This window comes from Phyllostomus hastatus, unplaced genomic scaffold (genome assembly GCF_019186645.2).
Source record: "Phyllostomus hastatus isolate PE091 unplaced genomic scaffold, TTU_PhHast_1.1 phas_contig_80, whole genome shotgun sequence".
Lineage (NCBI taxonomy): Eukaryota > Metazoa > Chordata > Mammalia > Chiroptera > Phyllostomidae > Phyllostomus > Phyllostomus hastatus.
Window position 1 is genome coordinate 122,558 of NW_025333960.1, and position 19,839 is coordinate 142,396.

At 43.6% G+C, this 19,839-nt stretch overlaps 2 protein-coding genes across 5 annotated transcripts in view; both read right to left on the reverse strand.

The window, feature by feature from the left end:
- The window catches only part of GP9 (glycoprotein IX platelet), a 58,772-nt gene that overhangs the window by 18,382 nt on the left and 20,551 nt on the right, over window positions 1–19,839 (reverse strand). Inside the window, exon 1 of one of the 4 annotated variants that reach the window (XM_045850008.1) lies at window positions 8,372–8,394. The exons of 2 other annotated variants lie outside the window; for them this stretch is intronic. The gene's annotated coding sequence lies outside the window, so the exon portion shown is untranslated. Of the gene's footprint in view, window positions 1–8,371; window positions 8,395–19,839 lie in introns of those variants that run through there. One more of the 4 variants, XM_045850007.1, reaches the window with a different exon arrangement.
- The window catches only part of RAB43 (RAB43, member RAS oncogene family), a 39,322-nt gene continuing 20,892 nt past the window's right edge, over window positions 1,410–19,839 (reverse strand). The window contains exons 2-3 of the mRNA XM_045850002.1: window positions 8,372–8,555; window positions 1,410–6,104 (exon numbers count right to left, since the gene is read on the reverse strand). Coding sequence (XP_045705958.1) covers window positions 5,854–6,104; window positions 8,372–8,555 — 435 coding nt within the window. The 3' untranslated portion in view covers window positions 1,410–5,853. The remainder of the gene's footprint in view (window positions 6,105–8,371; window positions 8,556–19,839) is intronic.

Below are 19,839 nucleotides of genomic sequence, written 5' to 3' on the forward strand. Positions count from 1 at the left end.
ATCCAAGCTGAGACTTTCCTTTTCAGTGGGAAGAAATGACAACAGAGGCTGTGGCCCCTAGGGCAGTGGCAGGGGGGTCTCCCCATTCTCAGAGGGGTCCTGGGGTTGTCTGGGAGTGTTTGGACCAGGAAGTTGTCCTTTGTATCAGGGTGCTATCTGGGGCTGGAAGAGGAAGTCCTGGAGCTTGAAGAGACCCAGTACACAGCAGGGAGTTTGGTCAGGGATGGCCTGCCTGCCTGGAAGCAGCAGTCTGGAAATGGCAGAGTCATGTGTGGCTATGGATGGCAAGTGTCAGGGGGAATGCATTCGGGCCATGGGCAGTTCTGGGGACCCTCTTGAAGGAGACCAAGAGCAGCAGGGAACTGTGCAGAGGTCTGAGCAAGTGGGTGACCTGGTTTGTTTGTGACCTACAGTCAGATGTGGAGATTGGAGGCATGAGTCAGGCAGAGGCTGGGTGGAGTGGGAGTAGCTGCATGGGGAAGATGACAGGAGACCCGTGAGGATAAGGAGAGGGGATATAACTGGGCAGGAATACCCTGTGTCCTGGCTTCTCTGAAGGAAGTTCTGATGGTCCCCCCACCCCCTAGCCGAGCTCCTGGGCAAATGTAAGCAGGGTGCTGAGAGGGGTTGAGATTGGAGCTCTGGGAGTGGAGCCCTGGTGGCAAAACAGGTCAGAGCTCTGGGACCCAGCACCCAGGCCAGGCCTGGCCTGGTCCGAGAGCTGGAAGGCTCAGGAGTGAATTCAGTGGGGGCTTTGAGCAGGGATTCTCTGGATCCTTGATCTGTTTCCCTGTTTTAAAGTCCATGATTGGATCTGTGGGTTTTCCCCCAGAGTCTGGGTAGTCCCTGGTGTGGGCAGAGGAAAGGAAGGGCCCTTAGGACAGCCTGGCCCACATCAGAGCCTCCGGGATGGGTATGGGGTGCCCCTCTCAGATGGACCCAGTTATAGGTATTCAGACAACAGGTATCTCTTCTCCTTGGGACAAGTGGTTGGCAAGTGTCTGGAGTGTGGCGCACCTGGGATTTCCAGGGCTCCTGGCCTTCCTCATTCAGGCAATGGAACTCAGCAGCCTTCTCAACCACCTGGGACAGAGACAAAAACAGGAGCCCCCTGTCCTGCTCCGGCCCTTCAGGTTACAAAGACCCTGCCACCCAGGATGTCATTGTAGCTTCCCTGGGTGCACACAGAACAGGAATGAGTGTCCCACATCTGAAGAAACTGAGGCACTGAGTAGAGAAATGACTTGCCCAAGATAATGCAACTAGTCAGGGCAGACCTGGAATTTTAATGGAGGTTGGTCTAAGTCCTAAGATGTCACTTTGTCTCAGAACTAGTCTTGGCAGGGCAAATACAATACCACCTGGCTATGCTATGCTGTCTTCATCTCACCATTTAGGCAGAGGCCTCCTTTTTAAAAAAGATTTTATTATTTTTATTTTTAGAGAGAGGGGAAAAGAGGGAGAAAAAGAGCGAGAGAAACATCAGTGTGTGAGAGAAATATGGATTGGTTGCCTCTTATACATCCCCAACCGTGGACTGACCTCCAACAACCTTTTGGTTTGCAGAATGATGCCTAACCCATTGAGCCACACCAGTCAGGGCGGACAGAGGCCTCTTTTTGTGAGTGGCCAAAGCAGACTCAGTTATCTTCATGGTCTGTGGATTAATGGGCTTCCTGATGCCAGGAGCCAGTTCAGGCACTCAGCAGTTCTTTGAGCACCTATGTGCCTAGATCCATTCTCTGCACCTGGAATATAGCAGTAAACAAAAACAGTCTTGCCCTCATGAGGGTTCTAGATTTTGACATGGCTCTACTTCCTTATGGCTGTAAGGCTTGGACAAAGAACTCTCAACCCAAGTCTGTTGACTCATCTGAAAAAGCAGACACTGGAAGGGTAGAAACAGACCTCCTTCACAAGGTGGTAGAAGTATGAGGGATCCCTGGTGCCCCTGGCAATCACCAAACAGTATTCCCAACCTCCTCCCACAAAACCCAATTGAAGGAACCTGGGCCCAGAAAGACACCATGAGTTACCCAAAGTAACACACCGTATCCCTGGCAGAAAGGGGACCCAACCCAAGCTCCTTCCTGCCCCTTAGGCAGTTGACTACCTCTCTGCCCAGGGGATCCCACCCTGGCTTGGGACAAAATGAGCTTAACAGGGATCCAGATAACAGGTAGTGGGCAGTGTGTAGGCTCATCTTCCACCCCAGACCTAAAGACAAGTTGGGGAAAGCTAAGCAAGTGGGACCATCTGTGGGGATGTGGCCACCTAGGCTGGCTCTGGGCTCAAAAGTAACCAAACCAGTCTTGGGTGCCACTGGCTCATTAGAGAAAACTGCTTAATGGTTTAGGAATATGTACATTCTGGCTCTGCTAAATTTCCATAAAGGCAACTTTCCATGTTTTAAAAAATAGATTTGATATAAAGATTTATATATTCATAAATAGATCATGTGAAAATTCCCAAATGCAAATGGCATCCTTGGGCTAGCTAAAGCCCTCTCCACTCCTAACAGTCCAGGACAATAGGTCTGAGAGAACCCTTGAAGCCCTACACCTGGAAGCCCTCCCAGAGAAGACTAACTGAATTCAATATGAATTGGGAGCTTCCTCCAGCTCCAACTCTACTGGAGCTCATGCCTTTGGGATCAAAACACCTCTGGGAGGACTGGGAACTACCTCTCTGAGGAAGAATCAGGATTTGTGTTCCTTGCCCACCTGAGTCCAACTCCCATAACCATAATACATCAACTTCCCTTTTGTTCTCCCTCAGCCCATGTCACTTAAGCCTCACCCAGACCACAGACTGCCTTCCTCCAGGCCTGAGCTGTCACAACACTTCCAAGCTCTCCTTCTGACCAATGCCCTGTCTCCCACATCCTGGCCCCTTGCACCACCTACTCCTATTTTTAGGTAATTTATAAAAAAAGATTAAAGTGTTCTCTTGCCCAGAGGCTGCTAGGAGAGGAAATGGAATCAAGTCTTGTTTCCTATCTCAAATAGTTGCCCCATCTTCTCTTACCCTATCACAGGACTAAAGCCCACAGATGTAGAGAGGCCCCAGCCCGATGGGTCACTATAGAGTAGGGACCTCACAAGGCATGCAGTCAATAACACACTGTAGGCCAGGCCCTGAGCACTAGCATTTGCATAAAGTTGAGGGCCAGAAAACATCTCTCTTGGAGACTATAAGAAATAGCCCAGGAAGTAGGGGGAGGAAACTCACAGGCCAAGGGGTGGGGAAAGAACTCATTCTTGCTAGAGGGTACTATGAGCAAGAGATTAGCCTGGAGTGGGGTCAGTTTTCAGGAATGTCCAAATGGGTCATTTGTGGCATTATAAGAGAACAAAAAGGGTAGGGTCAGTAAGTGGGGGGAGGACAGGAAGGGGTTAGCCTGGAAAGAGGGTACTCCTGGGGAACAAGCAGGTACAGGAAAGAAGCCAAGATAGAGCTGTGAAGGTCTTGGACATCTGGGTCAAGTGTGGACAACATTCTAAGTGCCCAAGGGCACCCTGGAAGGTGCTGGGGATGGGGTGGGGAGTGGCAGGGCCAGGAGTAACCTTTCACAATTGACACTTAGACAACAGCAGGAGAATAGCTTGGGGTAGTGAAGGCTAGAAGCCCAGGAGCCAAGGTCAGTGAGATGTCCAGGTGAGAGGATGAGCCTGTGTGGAGCAGAGGGCACAGCACTGTGGAGGTAAGCCCACAGCACTGTGGTAGTATGGGAAGAAAAAGTGAGGAACCCAAAGTAACCCCCAATTTCTAGGCTAAACCTCTGGAGTGAGGCTGCTCCATGCATGAAGGATGGGACAGCAAGAGATCCACTCAGCCCAATACTTGACATTTTGGGATTTTGAAGGGGAGGAAGCAAAGTGGTTCCTTGATTTCTAGGTAAAGCAAGAAGTTACCAGTAAGAAGAAACCTCCCTGGTCCTAGGCTAGGCCCACTGTTCTTTTCCCCTTCTAAGCCACACTTTGCAGGGTTTCAGGCCTCCCTGCCTATGAGCAGAGGGGGAGAGAAGAGGAGATGGCTCACATTCTAGGGTAACAAATGAGCCCATCGCCAGCCAGCTACCTGTTCCAGTGCCTACCCTGGATCCTTATGCCAGCCAAGGATACCCATATGAAGGAGAGGTAGACGGGCCTCTCTCCTCCCCTAAGCTCTGCAAGACTGGTGGGTAGAGTGGTCTGGCAGTTACCTATGCTCTTGGCTAGAACTGGGGCTGCGAGTCAATCACAGGAGTGTAGGCCTACACTTCTGCTACAAGACCCTTTGCATGTACCCCTACCTCCCCAAAGCAGCAGGTGGGGCTTCATAAGCATTATCTTCCAGCTGGAGACCAAGTTCAATGCCCAGCCCTGCCCAAATATTAATCCCTAGCAGAGAGGTCATGGGGCTGGAGAATCTTTGCCCTTGGCCTCAATGGAACCCTCTTTAGGGAACCCCTCAGTGACAGTTACTTTCTACTCTGCAGGTGGAACCCAGGCACTGAAATGGAGTGGCCAGGAAGACACAAACCCTCAATGCTAGCAACTGGGACCTATCCATCGGTAAGGCCACTGAGGACACAATCCAGGCAGCCTTCTTGCTCCCTGCTCCCACTCCAAAGGTCCCACAACGAGGGGCCAAAGGGGCTGGACTGGGCTGACATGGAGGAACTGGGATTGGCTTAGGAACTTCCTGCAATCTTCTGAGCCACACCACAGAACCCAGTGCTACTTCAAAGACCCCAATAATCTCAGCCCTGGCCTGCCTTCTTACCTAAGCACCCTGAGCACATTGAGGCTATTGAGGCTATTGAGGACAGGTGGGCCCAGGGTGGGTGAAATAGCCCAATCCAGAACTACCAAGGCCTTATCTTTTTTGTTTGGAAAACTCTATAAGATAGACTGGGAGGGGCAGGGGGAGCTGATGCTATAAACATAGCAGGAAAGATTTCTGCACATAGGTAAGACTGGGTCCTGAGGGACACTCTCAGACCTGATCCTCAAGAATGCATGATTTTATTTTTCCCTTAAATATCCAGGTTCCTATCTCATTTCCCCTACCACCAAGTTTCTGAGACCCTGGTACTTAAGAATTTGCTAGATTTGCAACCCGAGTGACAAAACTTTGGGCCCCAAGCAAGCAAACAGTACCCACTTGGGTATGAGCCATGACCCTACACTTTTGTGGATGAAAACAAGAAGCTACATGGAAAACCAGAAAACTTGAGAGGTCTTGCTAAGGCAGCAAACTGGACCCCATGATGTCTATGAGCTTAGAGTTGGCAGTGAAGAAATAAGTTTCTTCACCTGGAAAGAGTTAGGACTTCCCTGGGACTATGCTCAGAAACCAGCCTATTGGGCTGGTTGCTCTCACTCTCTGAAGCTGCATATTGAGGCCCTGGAATGACCTGAGCACAACCCACATCCCTGGAAAGCAGCAACCTGCTGCAACAGCTTTAGCAGATACAAGGTGTGAAATGGTCAGAACTAGTATGTATAGAGCTGGGGAAGCACATTCCTGGCCCCTCCACAGCTGCAGTCCATACTCATGAGCTCAGGCCTATCCTAGGACAAGAAGAACACTGAGGGAACAGCTGCTGACTGGCAGGATGGGCCACACACTGTACCCTGTACCAATAGACCTCTTGCCAGAAGAATCCTGGTTCTCCCTTCCTTGGTGTAGCTTTTCTATCAAGCATCCAGACCATGGGATGAATAATTCCAGGACTTCATCAAGCTTCTCTAGAATCACTGGTACCACAGAGGGCCAACTCTGAAGGGCTGGGCTTGGCAGACCAGAGAGAGGAGATGGAGAGGCCCCTGCCTGCCTGCCTGCCTGCCTGCCTGCCCTGTACCCCAGTCAGCACCCGCAGCCCCAGCTTTCTCCAATGTCCTTGCTATCCAGCTGGATGTGGTCGGTGCTCTTCTCACTGAGCAGAGGACCCCCATGCCTCATGACCAGCTCCGTGGCTACCCTCATGAAGGCCTCCTCCACGTTGCTTGAGTCCTTGGCAGACGTCTCAATGGCACACAGGATGTCGTAGTGCTCTGCTAGGCTCTGTGCCTCAGCCAAAGGGACCTCTCGGAGCGCACCAAGGTCTGACTTGTTCCCTGCAGGGAAAGGCCAGGAGCAACTTTGTGAGGCCAATTGGTGCAAGGAAAGCCCTGTCCTACTTGTCAGGCCAAACTGAGAAACCCAGTTGTGCACAGTAATCTATCTTTTTTAAAAGAAAACCTTTAGGGGGCAGGGAGATTGAGGAAAAAAGGAAAAAGTACTCATGGACAGGAACAACAGTGTGGTGATTGTTACGGGCGGTAGGGGAGGGAATAAAGGGACTAAATGGTAATGGAGAAAAATACAATGAAGATAAAAAGATTAAATCAAATAAATAAATAAACCTTTTTATTTTCAAGCTGTTATTCTATCCTTTAGTTTCTCATTTAAAAAAAATCTTTCTCAAAGGCTTATATATTTTATTACTTCTTTCTATGAAATAAAAGCAGTGAAGTTTAAGTTAAAGAATATGATACTTTAAAGCTAGAAGAAAACCTAGGTAGAAACTCTGGTTTCCTATCACTTAGGAAAGTCACTTCATCTGAGTCTCAATTTCCCGGTCTATGATGCAATCTTCAGCAGAGTAGATTAAATGATACAACAAATATGAAAATAATTGGTACTTGGTAGGTACTCTATAAATGTGGAAGAAATCTGGTGCTGCTAAATTTTGTTTTTGCTAAAATTTTATTATGATCATTTATTTTCTATTTTCCTTTGAAATATTTTTATTCTCTCTAGGACTGTGGTTCTTGGTTATTTTGCTTTTCTAATAGTAAGAACACAGACTACCACTCTACCTGAGAATACACCTTTGGCTTCTCCTACAGGGGTGAGATATTTCAGTACATTCTAAACCATGTGGTAAACTGCTCCTTGACCCAATCACTAACAGAATTTTTTTAATTTCTAAGTGGTTGACTTTTGCAATGTGATTGATTATAAAGAGAACAAAGAAAGATAGGTAACTGTCTATAAATACCTAAAATTTCTTTGGTAACCTTAAATGATGTATTAACTAATTTCAATGTGTAAAACATCCTAATTTCAACAAACTAAAAAAAAATAGCATATATTGTTTATGAGAAATTACAAATCTAAACACAGCTACTTGATTTTGTTCAGGATATGTCAATATTTTTAGATGTGAAAGTGATATTGTTGTTATATATTTTTATCTTTTATTGATTTATGGTGGAATACTACAGATGAAAAACATGTAATTCAGAAATTACCTGAAAAATAATATAAGGGAGGGAGGGGATGAGGGTGGAGATGAAACAGGGCATAAGTTTCTAAGTGTTGAAGCTGGGTAATAGATATCTGAGGTTCATTACACTATTTTATTTTTGTATTTGTGTAAAATACTCAATAATAAAATATTATATTTTAAATGTCCTGGATAAAAAGGAAGTGTAAGGATGTAGAAGGAAAGCTCTGTTACTGCCCAAGTAGTCAAGCTTTGCTGAGTACTTCTACACCCTAGTCCAGGAAGGCTATGGAAGGCACGTATGGAACCAAATGCCACCCTTTTCCCAGATGGAGACATATCCAGGCCCCATCTGTACAATCTCTGAAAAAATCAGCCTGACTGTTGGGGTGAGGACCCCAGGAACCATACAAATGATCCAAAGCTTCTTGAGCCCAGGTCTGGGAAGTTTATGTAGGAGGAAAAGGGAAAAAGCTGCATCCCTCTGCAGCACCAGCAACATGGACGTCACAGGCATAACCTGGGAACTTGTTAGAGATGTACATTCATAGGCCCCCAACTAGACCTCCTGAATCAGATGCTCTGAAGGTGGTGCCCAGCATCTTTAAGGCTTTAAGGCTTTGGAAGCATGCAAACATTTGAGGAGCTCTACTCCACTGAATTACAATTAGTAGAACTGAACTCAAATCTCACATATACTCGTATATGCTCAGGCTGTGTGAACTGGGAGAAAGTATTCACTTCTCTTAGGTTCAACTCCATGCTTTGACAAATAAAGAGTAGCCAGATTATAGGAACTAAATCCAAAGACACAAAGAAAATTTAACCAGTGTTAACTACCGTGCAGACATGCACACTACAAAGCAAATGTTAGCTTCCTTTCTTCCTTCTTCTAATTCCAACTTTGAATATAACTTTACAAGTGATTAGCAGAATCAGAATTTGCAAGATCATCGTTCAAGTTCTGGCTCCATTCCTACCAGGACAAGCTCAGTCCCTCTCTGTATTCTGGCTTGCCCTTTGTTTAAAAAGGAGAGAGAAACTGAGACAAACAGATGGGATCTGTGGCCCCAAGAAACCCTGCCCACCCCCACCCCACTCCCCCCAGCTCACCAATCAGCAGCTGCACAATATTGGAGCCTGCATACTTCCTCACATCCTCGATCCAATGAGGCACTGACAGGAAGGAGCTTCTCTTGGTGATGTCATAAGCAAGAATGGCCCCGTTGGCACTGCGGTAGTAGCTCTGAGTAATGGTGCGGAATCGCTCCTGGCCAGCTGTGTCCCAGATCTGCAGCTAAAAAAATAGGGAGCTTCCCATGAACCTGGTAATATGGCCTAACATGGGGGACAGGAAGGGCAATCCCACACACCCATTCTGAAAGTGCTGGTTCCAAATGGCAGGCCATCAGCCCACACCTTGACTGGAATCACACAGAAAGTATAGAAGGTGGAGAGAGAGAGAGAGAGAGAGAGAGAGAGAGAGAGAGAGAGAGAGAGAGAGAGAGGGCCTTCTGAGCCCTTAGAAAGTAACTCAGAGGTACCCTGTCTGGGTGGGATAGGTTGGTTGGAGCATCATCCCACACACCAAAAGGTGGCAGTTCAATCCTTGGTCAGGTAACATACCTAGATTATGGGTTCATCCCCAGTCAAGGAGTGTAAAAGAGGCAACCAATTGATGTCTGTTTGTCTGTCTCTCTCTCCCCCACTCTCTCTATCCTCCTCTCTACCCTCCTTCTCCTCTCGAAAGAAAGAAGAAAAGAAAAAGATAAAGATAAAGAAAAACAAAGAAGGGAAGGAAAAAAACAAACTCTGCCCCAACTTCGAGGATGACAGGAGGATGCAAAGGGAATGTGGGCAGCCCCTTCTCTGCCCTTTAGAGTCTCCAGGGAAAGAAAAGGTGGTGAGGGAACAAAGAATGTACTCTGTACTGCAACAGGAACTTCACTCCACCCAGGGTCCTCTGCATGCCCTCTCTCCTAAACACTGGGCTTACTATGAACCAGAAGGGCTTCACAAGCTCATAGTCAGGTAAGCTGGGTCCAGGTATACCATGGTGCTGGCTATATGGATGTCAAGTTTCTTCACCTCTCTGTGATTATAAATGTACTGCTATGCCTGACCATGAGTAAGGCTCCCCCAGAGCTATGGTTTTCTACTTCTGCCTCAGCAACATAAATGAAGATGCTCACAATCTGGTGAAAAGAAGGCCTGGGTTGTGGCAATGAGGGCCTAGGGAAAGCAAAAGGTAGAGTTCTGCCAGGGGCCTTTACCATCAGCTGACTCAGATTGGCCAAAGGCAAGAAAGTTGGGGTCTTTTCCTACCCATGTGTCCACTTAACAAACACTCTTTAGTGCCCACTACCCAGCCTTCCTAGATATTGACCATGGAGAAGCAGGAGCTTCCCTGGTTTTCTATAGAAGCAGCAATATGGCAGGATACACACAAGATAGAGCAGGAGGAGGAGCTGGAGCAAGGGCACACCTGCACCTACACTGTGCCCAGGCTAGGAGGCCTCCCACTCCAGGAAGAGATCACCAGCTCTAGGACTGGGAAAGAGAGATTGTGGACAAGTATCAGAGTAGGCAGGTACCAGGGCTCTCAAAAACTCAGGGATTGCCTTCTTTGCTCCATAAATCATAGGTTCTCAGGGCTCTCCAAGAATGAACACAAGCCTTTGGTCCACACTGAGCTGTAGGTCTATCCATCTTCCTTCGCTGGTGCAAGCACTGTCAGTGCCCCTCTATCTAGTTCTCAAGGTGTCTGAAGCCCCCTAGTCTGTCTGGGGTGGGAACACACACCTCAGAATCCTCAGAGAGTTCCTAAGGTCAAGAATAATGACCTTTGCACTGTGGAAGCGACAACCTTTCTCCCAGACCCCACCAAGAAAAGTCCAAGATTTAACAACTCCTAGGCCACAACATGCGAATTAGAATCCTCCAGTCCTGAGACTTCCTATTTATTCCTCAGCTGTAAGAGGTTCCAAGGAAACCAGGCTCCATATTCCATAGCTCATGGTATCTCCTAGCGTACGCATGGGTTAAAGTAAAAGGTGTGAACTTTGGCACTATATTGCACAAACCTGGGATCCAAATGACCAAGAACTCATCTCCATACCCCCAGAGGAGAGTATATAACACTAAAGACAGAGGCCAAACAAACATGGGGAAAAAAGCAACTTGGAGGAAACATAAACAATCTCAAAAACAATCACCTGTAGTTTCAGAGATAAGGAAAGATCTATGAAACAATAATAAAACACTTTTTTTAAAGCAGAGGGAGCATTTCTGCTTTTTTAAAGCAGAAAAAAATAAAAAAAGAGTTCTTAGAAATTAAATATATAACATAAATGACAAATACAACATAAGGGTTGGGAGATAAAGTTAAAGAAATCCCTCCATAGTAAAGAAAAAATACAAAGAGATAGAAAAGAGAGAAAAGAAAATTATAGAACTAGTCTAGGAAGAACAATTTGCAATAAGAGGTTTGGAGTGGGAGGAGTAAAATCAAAGAAATACTTCAAGAAAATCCCTCAGAACTGATTTAAAAGGCCCACTAAGCATACACACAATGGAGGAAAACAGACCCATACAAAACACATGACTGAGAGAATTCCAGAACAATAGTATAGAAGACCCTAAAAACTTCCAGAGAGTAAAAACAAGTTTCAAGATTTCAAGCAAAAGATTCACATGATATCAGGTACACAATCAAACAATGCCCAAAATTATAAGGGAAAATTATTTTCAACCTAGAATTCTCTACTCGGTCTATCGATCAGGTGCAATGGTTTATTAAGGCATTTTCAGGCATGCAAGCCTCAAAAAATTTCCCTTTCTGCCACCCTTTTCCAGTAAACTACAGAAGGTTCCTGTACCTAAAGAAATCAACCAAAATTAAGAAAATGTAAGTTCCCGAGAACAGAGAATTCAACTCAAAAGAGAGACAAGGGGAATCCCTAAGATGGTGGTAGAGGAAAATTCCAAGATAAAAACCAAGCACTGAACCTGGATGTTAACCCATCCAGAGCAGACTTCAGGGCACCAGGGCAACTGCCAGCTCTGGCATAGTAATCAACAGCAGACAAGCTTTCACTTCATAAACAACCATTAGACTGGAAAAAAAAAGGGGAAGCTGTCATTTTCAGGATGTAAACAAGTGCAAAACTGTAGTCCTCAAAGAAGGAAAACTCATAAAATGCACTTCATGATCACAACTCTCTGAGAGGGCAGTTTCCTAACCACAGGACAATGGAACAGAATCTAAGCAGAGCATGGGGGAACAATGCAGGAGGTGGGAGGGCTGAAAAGTCTATGTGATGGAGTGCCCAGTGAAGACTATATGCACAGGATAAGACTACCAGAATCTTGCCAGAGAGTGGCTCCTACAGGATTAAGAAGAACAGTGCTAAGGAATGCTTAAGTTTCAACCCAGCCTCAGTGATGAAGCCTCGTTAGCACATTGTTAATGACCCAGATATTAAGCTGGGACTTCAGGAAAGCATACCCTTTTGAGTGAGGACCCTGACTAGAGGAAGGCCTCCATAAACCTGGCCTAACAAAGCCTAAAACCAAGACCCGACATAAGTCTCAGGTTTGGAGACTGAGTTCTATAAAGTAACAGAGGCAAAGAAACATCCTTGAACACAAACAAAACATAAAAACAAACATGCATGGGTTCAAGGTGATCGGCCAGTAACTGAATTGACTACTAAGAAGATAACAGAATACAGGGTCTCTACAAGATATCAACCACTATCTCCAGTATACAATCAAAAATTGCTAAACAGGAAAATCTGACCTATAGACAGAGGGGGAAAAGCAGTCAATAAAAAATAATGCAAAAAAAAAAAAAAAAAAAAACGATGCAAAAAGGGGAGGTCCAAGATGGCTGAGTGGGTGGAAATAGTACTCACCTACTCCCATGACCACATCAAAATTACAACTAAATTATAGAATGATCAACCTGGATAACCATTTGAAGAGTAGCTGAATAGAAGTCCAATAACTAAGGATATAAATAAGAAGGCACAACAAGGTTGATAGGAGGGACAGAGACATAAAGTAGGCTGGCCCCACACCCATCTGCTACAGTTGAGTATCCTGAGGTATATTCAGCTGCACAGGTCATCCCCGATGAGTGAGGGTTCTCAGCCCCATATGCCCTTGGCAAAGAAGCCCATATAACATCTGGCTATGAAAATCAGCAGGGATTCTGTCCACCTGGGGAAATGTAATGCTGTTGGAAATGCAGGCAGCATCTTCTTAAAGACCCAAAGCAAAAACTCTCACTCTAGGCACTCACCCTGGACTCCAGCAAAGGGATGGTGGCACAGGGGATGCCAGAGTCATGGGAGAGACGTAGTCATGTGGCTTTGAGACAAGGGCTGGAGGGACAACCTCCAAAGTTCCTGTAGTGAGTCCTCTTACTGCACAGCCCAGGAAGCACCATCTTTCCTGGTTTAAGCCCTCTCCACACAGGACAGTGGCCTGATAAGCTACACTGGCTCCACCTTTACTCAGATCCCACCCTAACTAGCTTGCACACAGAGAGAAACTGTCAGCAACAACCAGCCTAGGCCTGTGATTCTTGAAAAACTGTGTCAAGGAATTCCAGTCAGGCTCAGAGAGTGCCAGAGATAAACACGGATAAACTGAGTTTTGTGGCTTTAAGGCAAGGGTCATCTTTTATCAGTGGCAACTACAGCCTGGGCCTGCTTTGCAATCTTTCTTAAGAAACCGTCCAGGAATTCCGGTCAATCTTGAGGGGTGCTAGAGACACACAGGGAGAAACTGAGTTGTCTGGCTTCAGGGCAAGAACTGTCTTCTCTCACAACCTTCAGGTACCACATTTCTTCTGTTAATCCCTCCCTCCACAGGAACAAATCAATAATCTGATTTTGCCTGATGAATTCTACTAGCTCCATCCTGACAACTTCCTGAGACCTCACCCCACATCAAAGGTACCAAGGCCCTAGGCAAGTGGAAACTGGCTTTGGTGTACCCTGAGACTTTTGCTGAGTGGCCTCAAGGTTCTAATACACCAAGAGGGCACACACAACCCACACAAGGAACATTCCTGGAGTACCCAGCTCAAGTGATCAAAGAAATTGTATCACTGGGTCCCACAGGACATCTACCACATAAGGCCACCCTACCAAGAGTAGGATACATAGCAGATCTCCATTATACACTGAAACAAACACAGAGAGACAGCCAAATGGGAGACAGAGAAACATGCACCAAAACAAAGAGCAAGAGAAATAGCCAGGAAAAAAAAAAGCTAAATGAAATAGAGGAAAACAAAACAGAGGTTATAAGGATGCTCAAGGAACTTAAGAGAATTTCAACAATATAAAAAAGGACACAGAAACTATTAAAAAAAAAAGTCAGAAATAAAGAATACCAGAACAGAAAGGAAGAATACACTAGGAGTCAACAGCAGTTATATGAACCAGAGGATCAAATCAGCAATTTTGAATACAAGGTAACAGAAAAAACACAATCAGAGCAGTAAAGAGAAAACCACAATTAAAAAATGAGGATAGCTGAAGGGACCTCTGGGACAACATCAAGTGTCATAACACCCACATCATAGAAATACCAAAAGGAGAAGAGAGAAAGTAATTGACATCCTATTTGAAGAAATAATGACTGAAAATTTGCCTAATATGGTGAAGAAAAATGTCACACAAGTCTAGTAAGCTCAGAAAGTCCCAAACAAAATGAAGCCAAAGAGGCCCACCCCAAAACACATCATAATTAAAATGGCAAAGGTTTAAGACAAAGAGAGAATCTTAAAAGTCAAAAGAGAAAGACAGTCACCTATAAGAGAGCTCCCATAAGACTGTCAGCAGATTTCTCAATAGGAACTTTTCAGGCCCGAAGGGACTGGAACAAAATATTCAAAGTGATGAAAAGCAAACACCTACAATCAAGACTACCCTACCCAGCAGGGCTACCATTTAAAATTAAAGGAGGAATAAAGTGCTTACCAGGCAAGGAAAGCTCAAGTAGTTTATCACCACCAAACAAGTGTTACTAAAATTTTAAGGAAATTCTTTAACAAAAAGAATGGGGGAAAAAGAACATAAATATGAATAATAAAATGGCAATGACTATCTACTTATCACTAATCACTTTAAATGTAAATGTATCAAAAGACATAGGGTAGCTGAATGGATAGGAAAAGAAGGCCCAAATATATACCGTGTACAAGAGACCCACTTCAAACTGAAAGACATAGACAGAAACTAGAGATGAAAAAAGATAATTTATGCAAATGAAAAAAAAAAAGCTGACTAGCCAAACTTACTTCATTCATATAGATTTTAACAGAAAGGCTATAAAAAAAGACAAAGCATAATACATATAATGATAAAAGGATCAATCCAACAAGAAGATATATATAACCTTTGTAAATATTTATGCATTCAACAAAGGAGCACATAAATATATAAAGTAAATATTGATGAACACACGGAGAAATTAACAGCAATACAATCACAATAGGAGACTTTAACACCCCATTAACATCACTGAATTGATCTTCCAAACAGAACCAACAAGGAAACACCAGCCTTAAATGACACAAAAGACCAGATGGATTTAATTGATAATTTTAGACCATTTCGATGGAAAGCAAAAGAATACATGTTCTTTTCAAGAGTGCATGGGGAGTTCAGGAAGATGGCAGCAATGCACATGGGAGTTGTGCTCACTTACTCATGCACCCAACTGGGACACCTAGCTAATCTTCTGAACAGAGTAAACAGCCAAGAGAATCCCAGCTGATATGAAGTTTGGAAGCCAAAGTGCAGAGGATGCTTAAAAATAGGCAGTAAGGAGATCTTACAGGCTGATGGGAAGGTCCCCAAGCCTTGTGCAGAGAATGCAGCTGCCAACAGGAGGGTGGGGTCAGTGATGGCAATCTAGTGACTCCCTGTCCTCCCAGTGGAGGGGGGGGGAGCCCCACCCCCACACCAGGAGAGACCTGAATGGGTAAAGTTGCTGTGTAGATAAAAAAGGCAGCAAGTGACACACAGCCAGCAACATACTCCAGATGGGGCAGCAGTTGCCAGTTGGGACAGTACCAGAGAATTTGGGGAGCTGGGTGACACCTGGAGCTGGGGGAAGAGATGGGCCACAACTGGCCCATGACCCAGATAGACTCTAGACTGGTCAGAGAGTTAGACTGTGTGGAATACCAGGCAGTGGCTAAGAGTCACAGTGGCACCCAAGAGGACTTTTTTCAGAAGGGAAACTCAGCTGCCAAGCAGGGACCTCACACACATGGTGGCCAAGTCAACAAAGAGGGAGGAGTGTGTGTGTGCAATTTGCTCCCACTCAGGGAGCCTCAGATTGATCAAAGAAGGGCATCAGGGGCTCAAAGAGGCAGCAGCACCCAGAGAGATTTTTTTCAAAAGGGGAACTAAGCTGCTGTGCAAGGACCTCGTGCCCATGCAGCAGCCAGGCCAACACAGAGGGAGGAGTATGGGTGCCGTTTGCTCCTACTTAGTGCACCTCACAGACTGATCAAAGGGGTGCAAAATGAGGTGGATTGCTGGTGCTGGTGCAGTGCAAATGCAGAGTGAACAGTAAAGGCCACACAGTGCTCTGAGGGCATAGGCAGGAAACTGGGTACTCAGTGATTACTACTGTAACCCGGACTGAGACACCATCCTTGCAGAACCACAGGAAAGGGAAAAAAAACGGAGCCCTGTCTGCCACTGACTGCAAGATCCAGGAAGATCTCCAAAACCAGCAGGGCAGGTTTAAAATCAGCAGAAGGTTTTCTGTTTTGTCTTCTTTTTTTTGTTTTTTCAAGAGTAAGACAATAAGACCTGGAGCTGTGAGAAAACCAGAGACAGATTCAGAAAGAAGTCAGAAGGCAAACAGCAACAGCTGAGACAAATTTCACTTTGCTCTCCTTCAGAACTTGCATGTTTTTTTTTAATTTCTCCTTTCTGTTTACTCAGGGTTTTTGTTTTGTATGTTTACTTTTATTATTTTATCTTTTTATTCTCCCTTTCACATTGCATTTTAAATTTTCTTCTTTCACTTCACTTGTATTCCAAATAACACACTACTCTTAGTCTTTTTATTGTTTTTAATCAGGTTATATACTTCTTATCATACTATTGTTATTCCAAATCCCACAGGTGGCACCCTTTGCCACCTTCCTAAACTTCATTATTGTCATGATTAACTTTATTTTCTCTCACACTATACCAAGTTTCTATCACTTACTCTCACTATTTCTCCTCCATCTAATCATGCATAAGTGCTCTTCTTTCTTAAGTCAGCTCACATTCTTTTTCCCCACAAATAAGAGTTTTATTTCTTTCCCACTGTAAATAAACAGTGGCTAGTAGGGTGAAATACTACAGTTATTGCTGTACTTCTCCAAAGAAAGTCCTACTTGTTCTCTGCTTGTTTGTATTTTAAATCCCATAGAATACTCTGCCACTGCCTTACTCCATTTTGCCTTCGCCCTACCCCTAATAAGTGAGGAATTTTATTTGTTTTCTCTCTCCCTTTTTTTCCCTATTTTCCCCCTCTCTGAACCTGGGCTTTACTCCTTACTCTTCTTTTATTTTCCTCTTATCTTATTTTCCTTACTCTTAGTTTCTCTTTCCCACCCCCCCCAAAATCATTTTTCCTTACTGTAGACATCTCATATTCATTTTTCACTTTTCTACCATATTCTCATTGCCATTCCACCTTTATTAAACTTCATACAGCTGTTGTTGCTATCAACCCTGCTGTGGGTTTTCTGCAATTTTGCTCCTGTTGGTCCAGTACCTTTTCAATTTTACTTCAAACCTCATAGAATACTCTTTCCCCTTCCAATCCCATTGTTTCCATCACCATTTCATCTTTTACTTATGTTGTAAATTGTGCTCTCTCCCTTTCTTTGCCTCAGTTCTCTCCCATCTTTTATCAATTCTCCTCCCTCTTACTACACAACAAAATTTTCCACACTTTTAGTCATCTCATGTTCTCTTTGTCATATCTTATAATATCTGCAATCTCTCTTTCACCTTTATTAATCTTAGGTCAATAGCAATAGAGACTGCTAATGTTTGTAGGTGGGTTCTTTTTCCTGGTATAGGTTTGGTTGTCTGGTAATACTGCTTTGTTTACCAGCACCTGTACAACAGCATATATTAAATGACATAAGAGACTAAAAGAAAAATGCAAAGGATCAATATATCCAGGAGCTAGTTCTTTGAAAAGATAAACAAAATCAACAAGCAGTTTGACTCATCAGGGAAAAAAGGGAGAGTCATCAAGAAAAAAAAGCAGACTCATCAAGAAAAAAAGGGAGAGGACCCAAATAAAATAAATTGAAAGAGTAGAGATTAGAATTAATACCACAGAAATACAAAAAATTATAAGAAATTACTATGAACAAATATATGCAAGAAATTTAAATACCTGAGTGAAATGGACAAATTTCTAGAAAAACATAGTCTTCCAAAACTGAATAGTCTGAACAGACTAATAACAGCTGGTGAAACTGAATCATTAACCTAAAAAACTCCCAGCACACAGCAGCCCTGGACTGGACAGTTTCACAGAAGAACTTGACAAAACACTTAAAGAAGAGCTAACCCCTATTCTTCTCAGACTATTCCTAAAAATCCAAGGAGAGAGAAGACTCCCAAACTCTTTTTATGAAGCCATCATCATCTTAATTCCCAAACCAGATAAAAACACAACAAAAAAAGAAAACTACAGGCAAATATTGCTGATAAACATAGAGGCCAAAATCCTGAACAAAATATTGGCAAACCTCAACCAGCAATACATTAAAAAGATCATACACCATGATCACATGGGACTCATCCCAGGAATGCAAGGATGGGACAATATTCACAAATCAATAAATGGAATACATCACATAAACAAGAGCAAAGACAAAAATCACGTGATCGTATCAATGATGCAGAAAAATCATTTGATAAGGTACAGCACCCATTTATGATAAAAACACTCAGCAAAGTGGGAGTAGAGGGGGCATAACTCAACATAATAAAAGTCATATGCAAGAAACCTATCACCAACATCATACTCAATGGGCAAATACTAAAAGCTTTCCCACTAAGATCAGGAACAAGACAAGCACGCCCACTTTCACCACTTTTATTCAACACAGGATTGGATGTCCTAGCCAAAGTGATTAGACAAGAAAAGGAAATAAAAGGCATCCAAATTGGAAAGGAGGAAACAAAACTGTCATTGTTTTCTGATGACATGATAGTATACATAAAACACCCTACAGACTCCAACAAAAAATCACTTGACCTAATAAGTGAATTTGGCAAAACAGCAGGAAACAAAGTCAATATTCAGAAATTGAAGGCATTTTGAACACCAACAACGAAATATCAGAAACAGAAATTAGGAAAGAAATCCCACTTGATATAGCAACAAGAAAAATGAGGAACCTAGGAATAAACCTAGCCAAGAAGGTAAAAGATCTGTACTCGAAAAACTACAAAACACTAGAGAAAGAAATTAAGAAAGACACTAATAAATGGAAACATAGACCATCTTCATGTATTGGAAGAATTAACATCATCAAAATGTCCATACTACCCAAAGTAATTTATAGATTCAACACAATACCTATTTAAATACAATGATAAATTTCACAGATATAGAACAAACATTTTGAAAACTTATATGGCACCATAAATGACCCCAAAAAGATGCAGCCATTTTGAGGAAGGAGAACAAAGTAGGGGAAAATACAATACCTGTTATCAAACTATACTACAAGGCCACATTGATCAAAACAGTCTGGTACTGGCATAAGAACACACAAATATAGATCACTAAAATGGAACAGAGAGCACAGAAATAAACCCAAGTCTCTATGGTCAATTAATATTCAACAAAGGGGAAAGGAGCATAAAATGGAGTAAAAACAGCCTCTTCAACAAATGGTGCTGGGAGACCTGGAGGCTACATGCAAAAAAATGAAACTCAATCAACAACTTACACCATACACAAAGATAAAATGAAGGTGGATAAAGGACTTAAAAATAAGTTGGAACACCATAAAATTCCTAGAAGAGACATAGGGTAGAAAGTATCAGATATTCCACACAGCAATATTTCACTGATATGTCCACTAGAGCAAGGGACATAAAGGAAAGAATAAATGAATGGAACTTCATCAAATGAAAAAGCTTATACGTTGCTAAAAAAAAAAAAAATCAGCAAAGTGAAAATGGAACCAGCCACATGGGAAAATAATTTGCCAATGATAACTCAGAAAAGGGTTTGATCTCTAAAATCTACACAACTCCACTCCAGGAAGACAAACAACTCAATTAAAAAATGGGCAAAGGACCCAAACAGACACTTCTCCAAGGGTGACATACAGAAGGCCCACAGACATATGGAAGGATGCTCAGCATCACTAGCCATCAGAGGGATGAGAATTAAAACCACAATGAGATACAACTTAACACCAGTCAGAATGGCCATCATAAAGAAATCAATAAACTATAAGTGCTGAAGAGGTTGTAAGAGAAAAGAGAACCCTAGTGTATTGTCAGTGGGAGTGC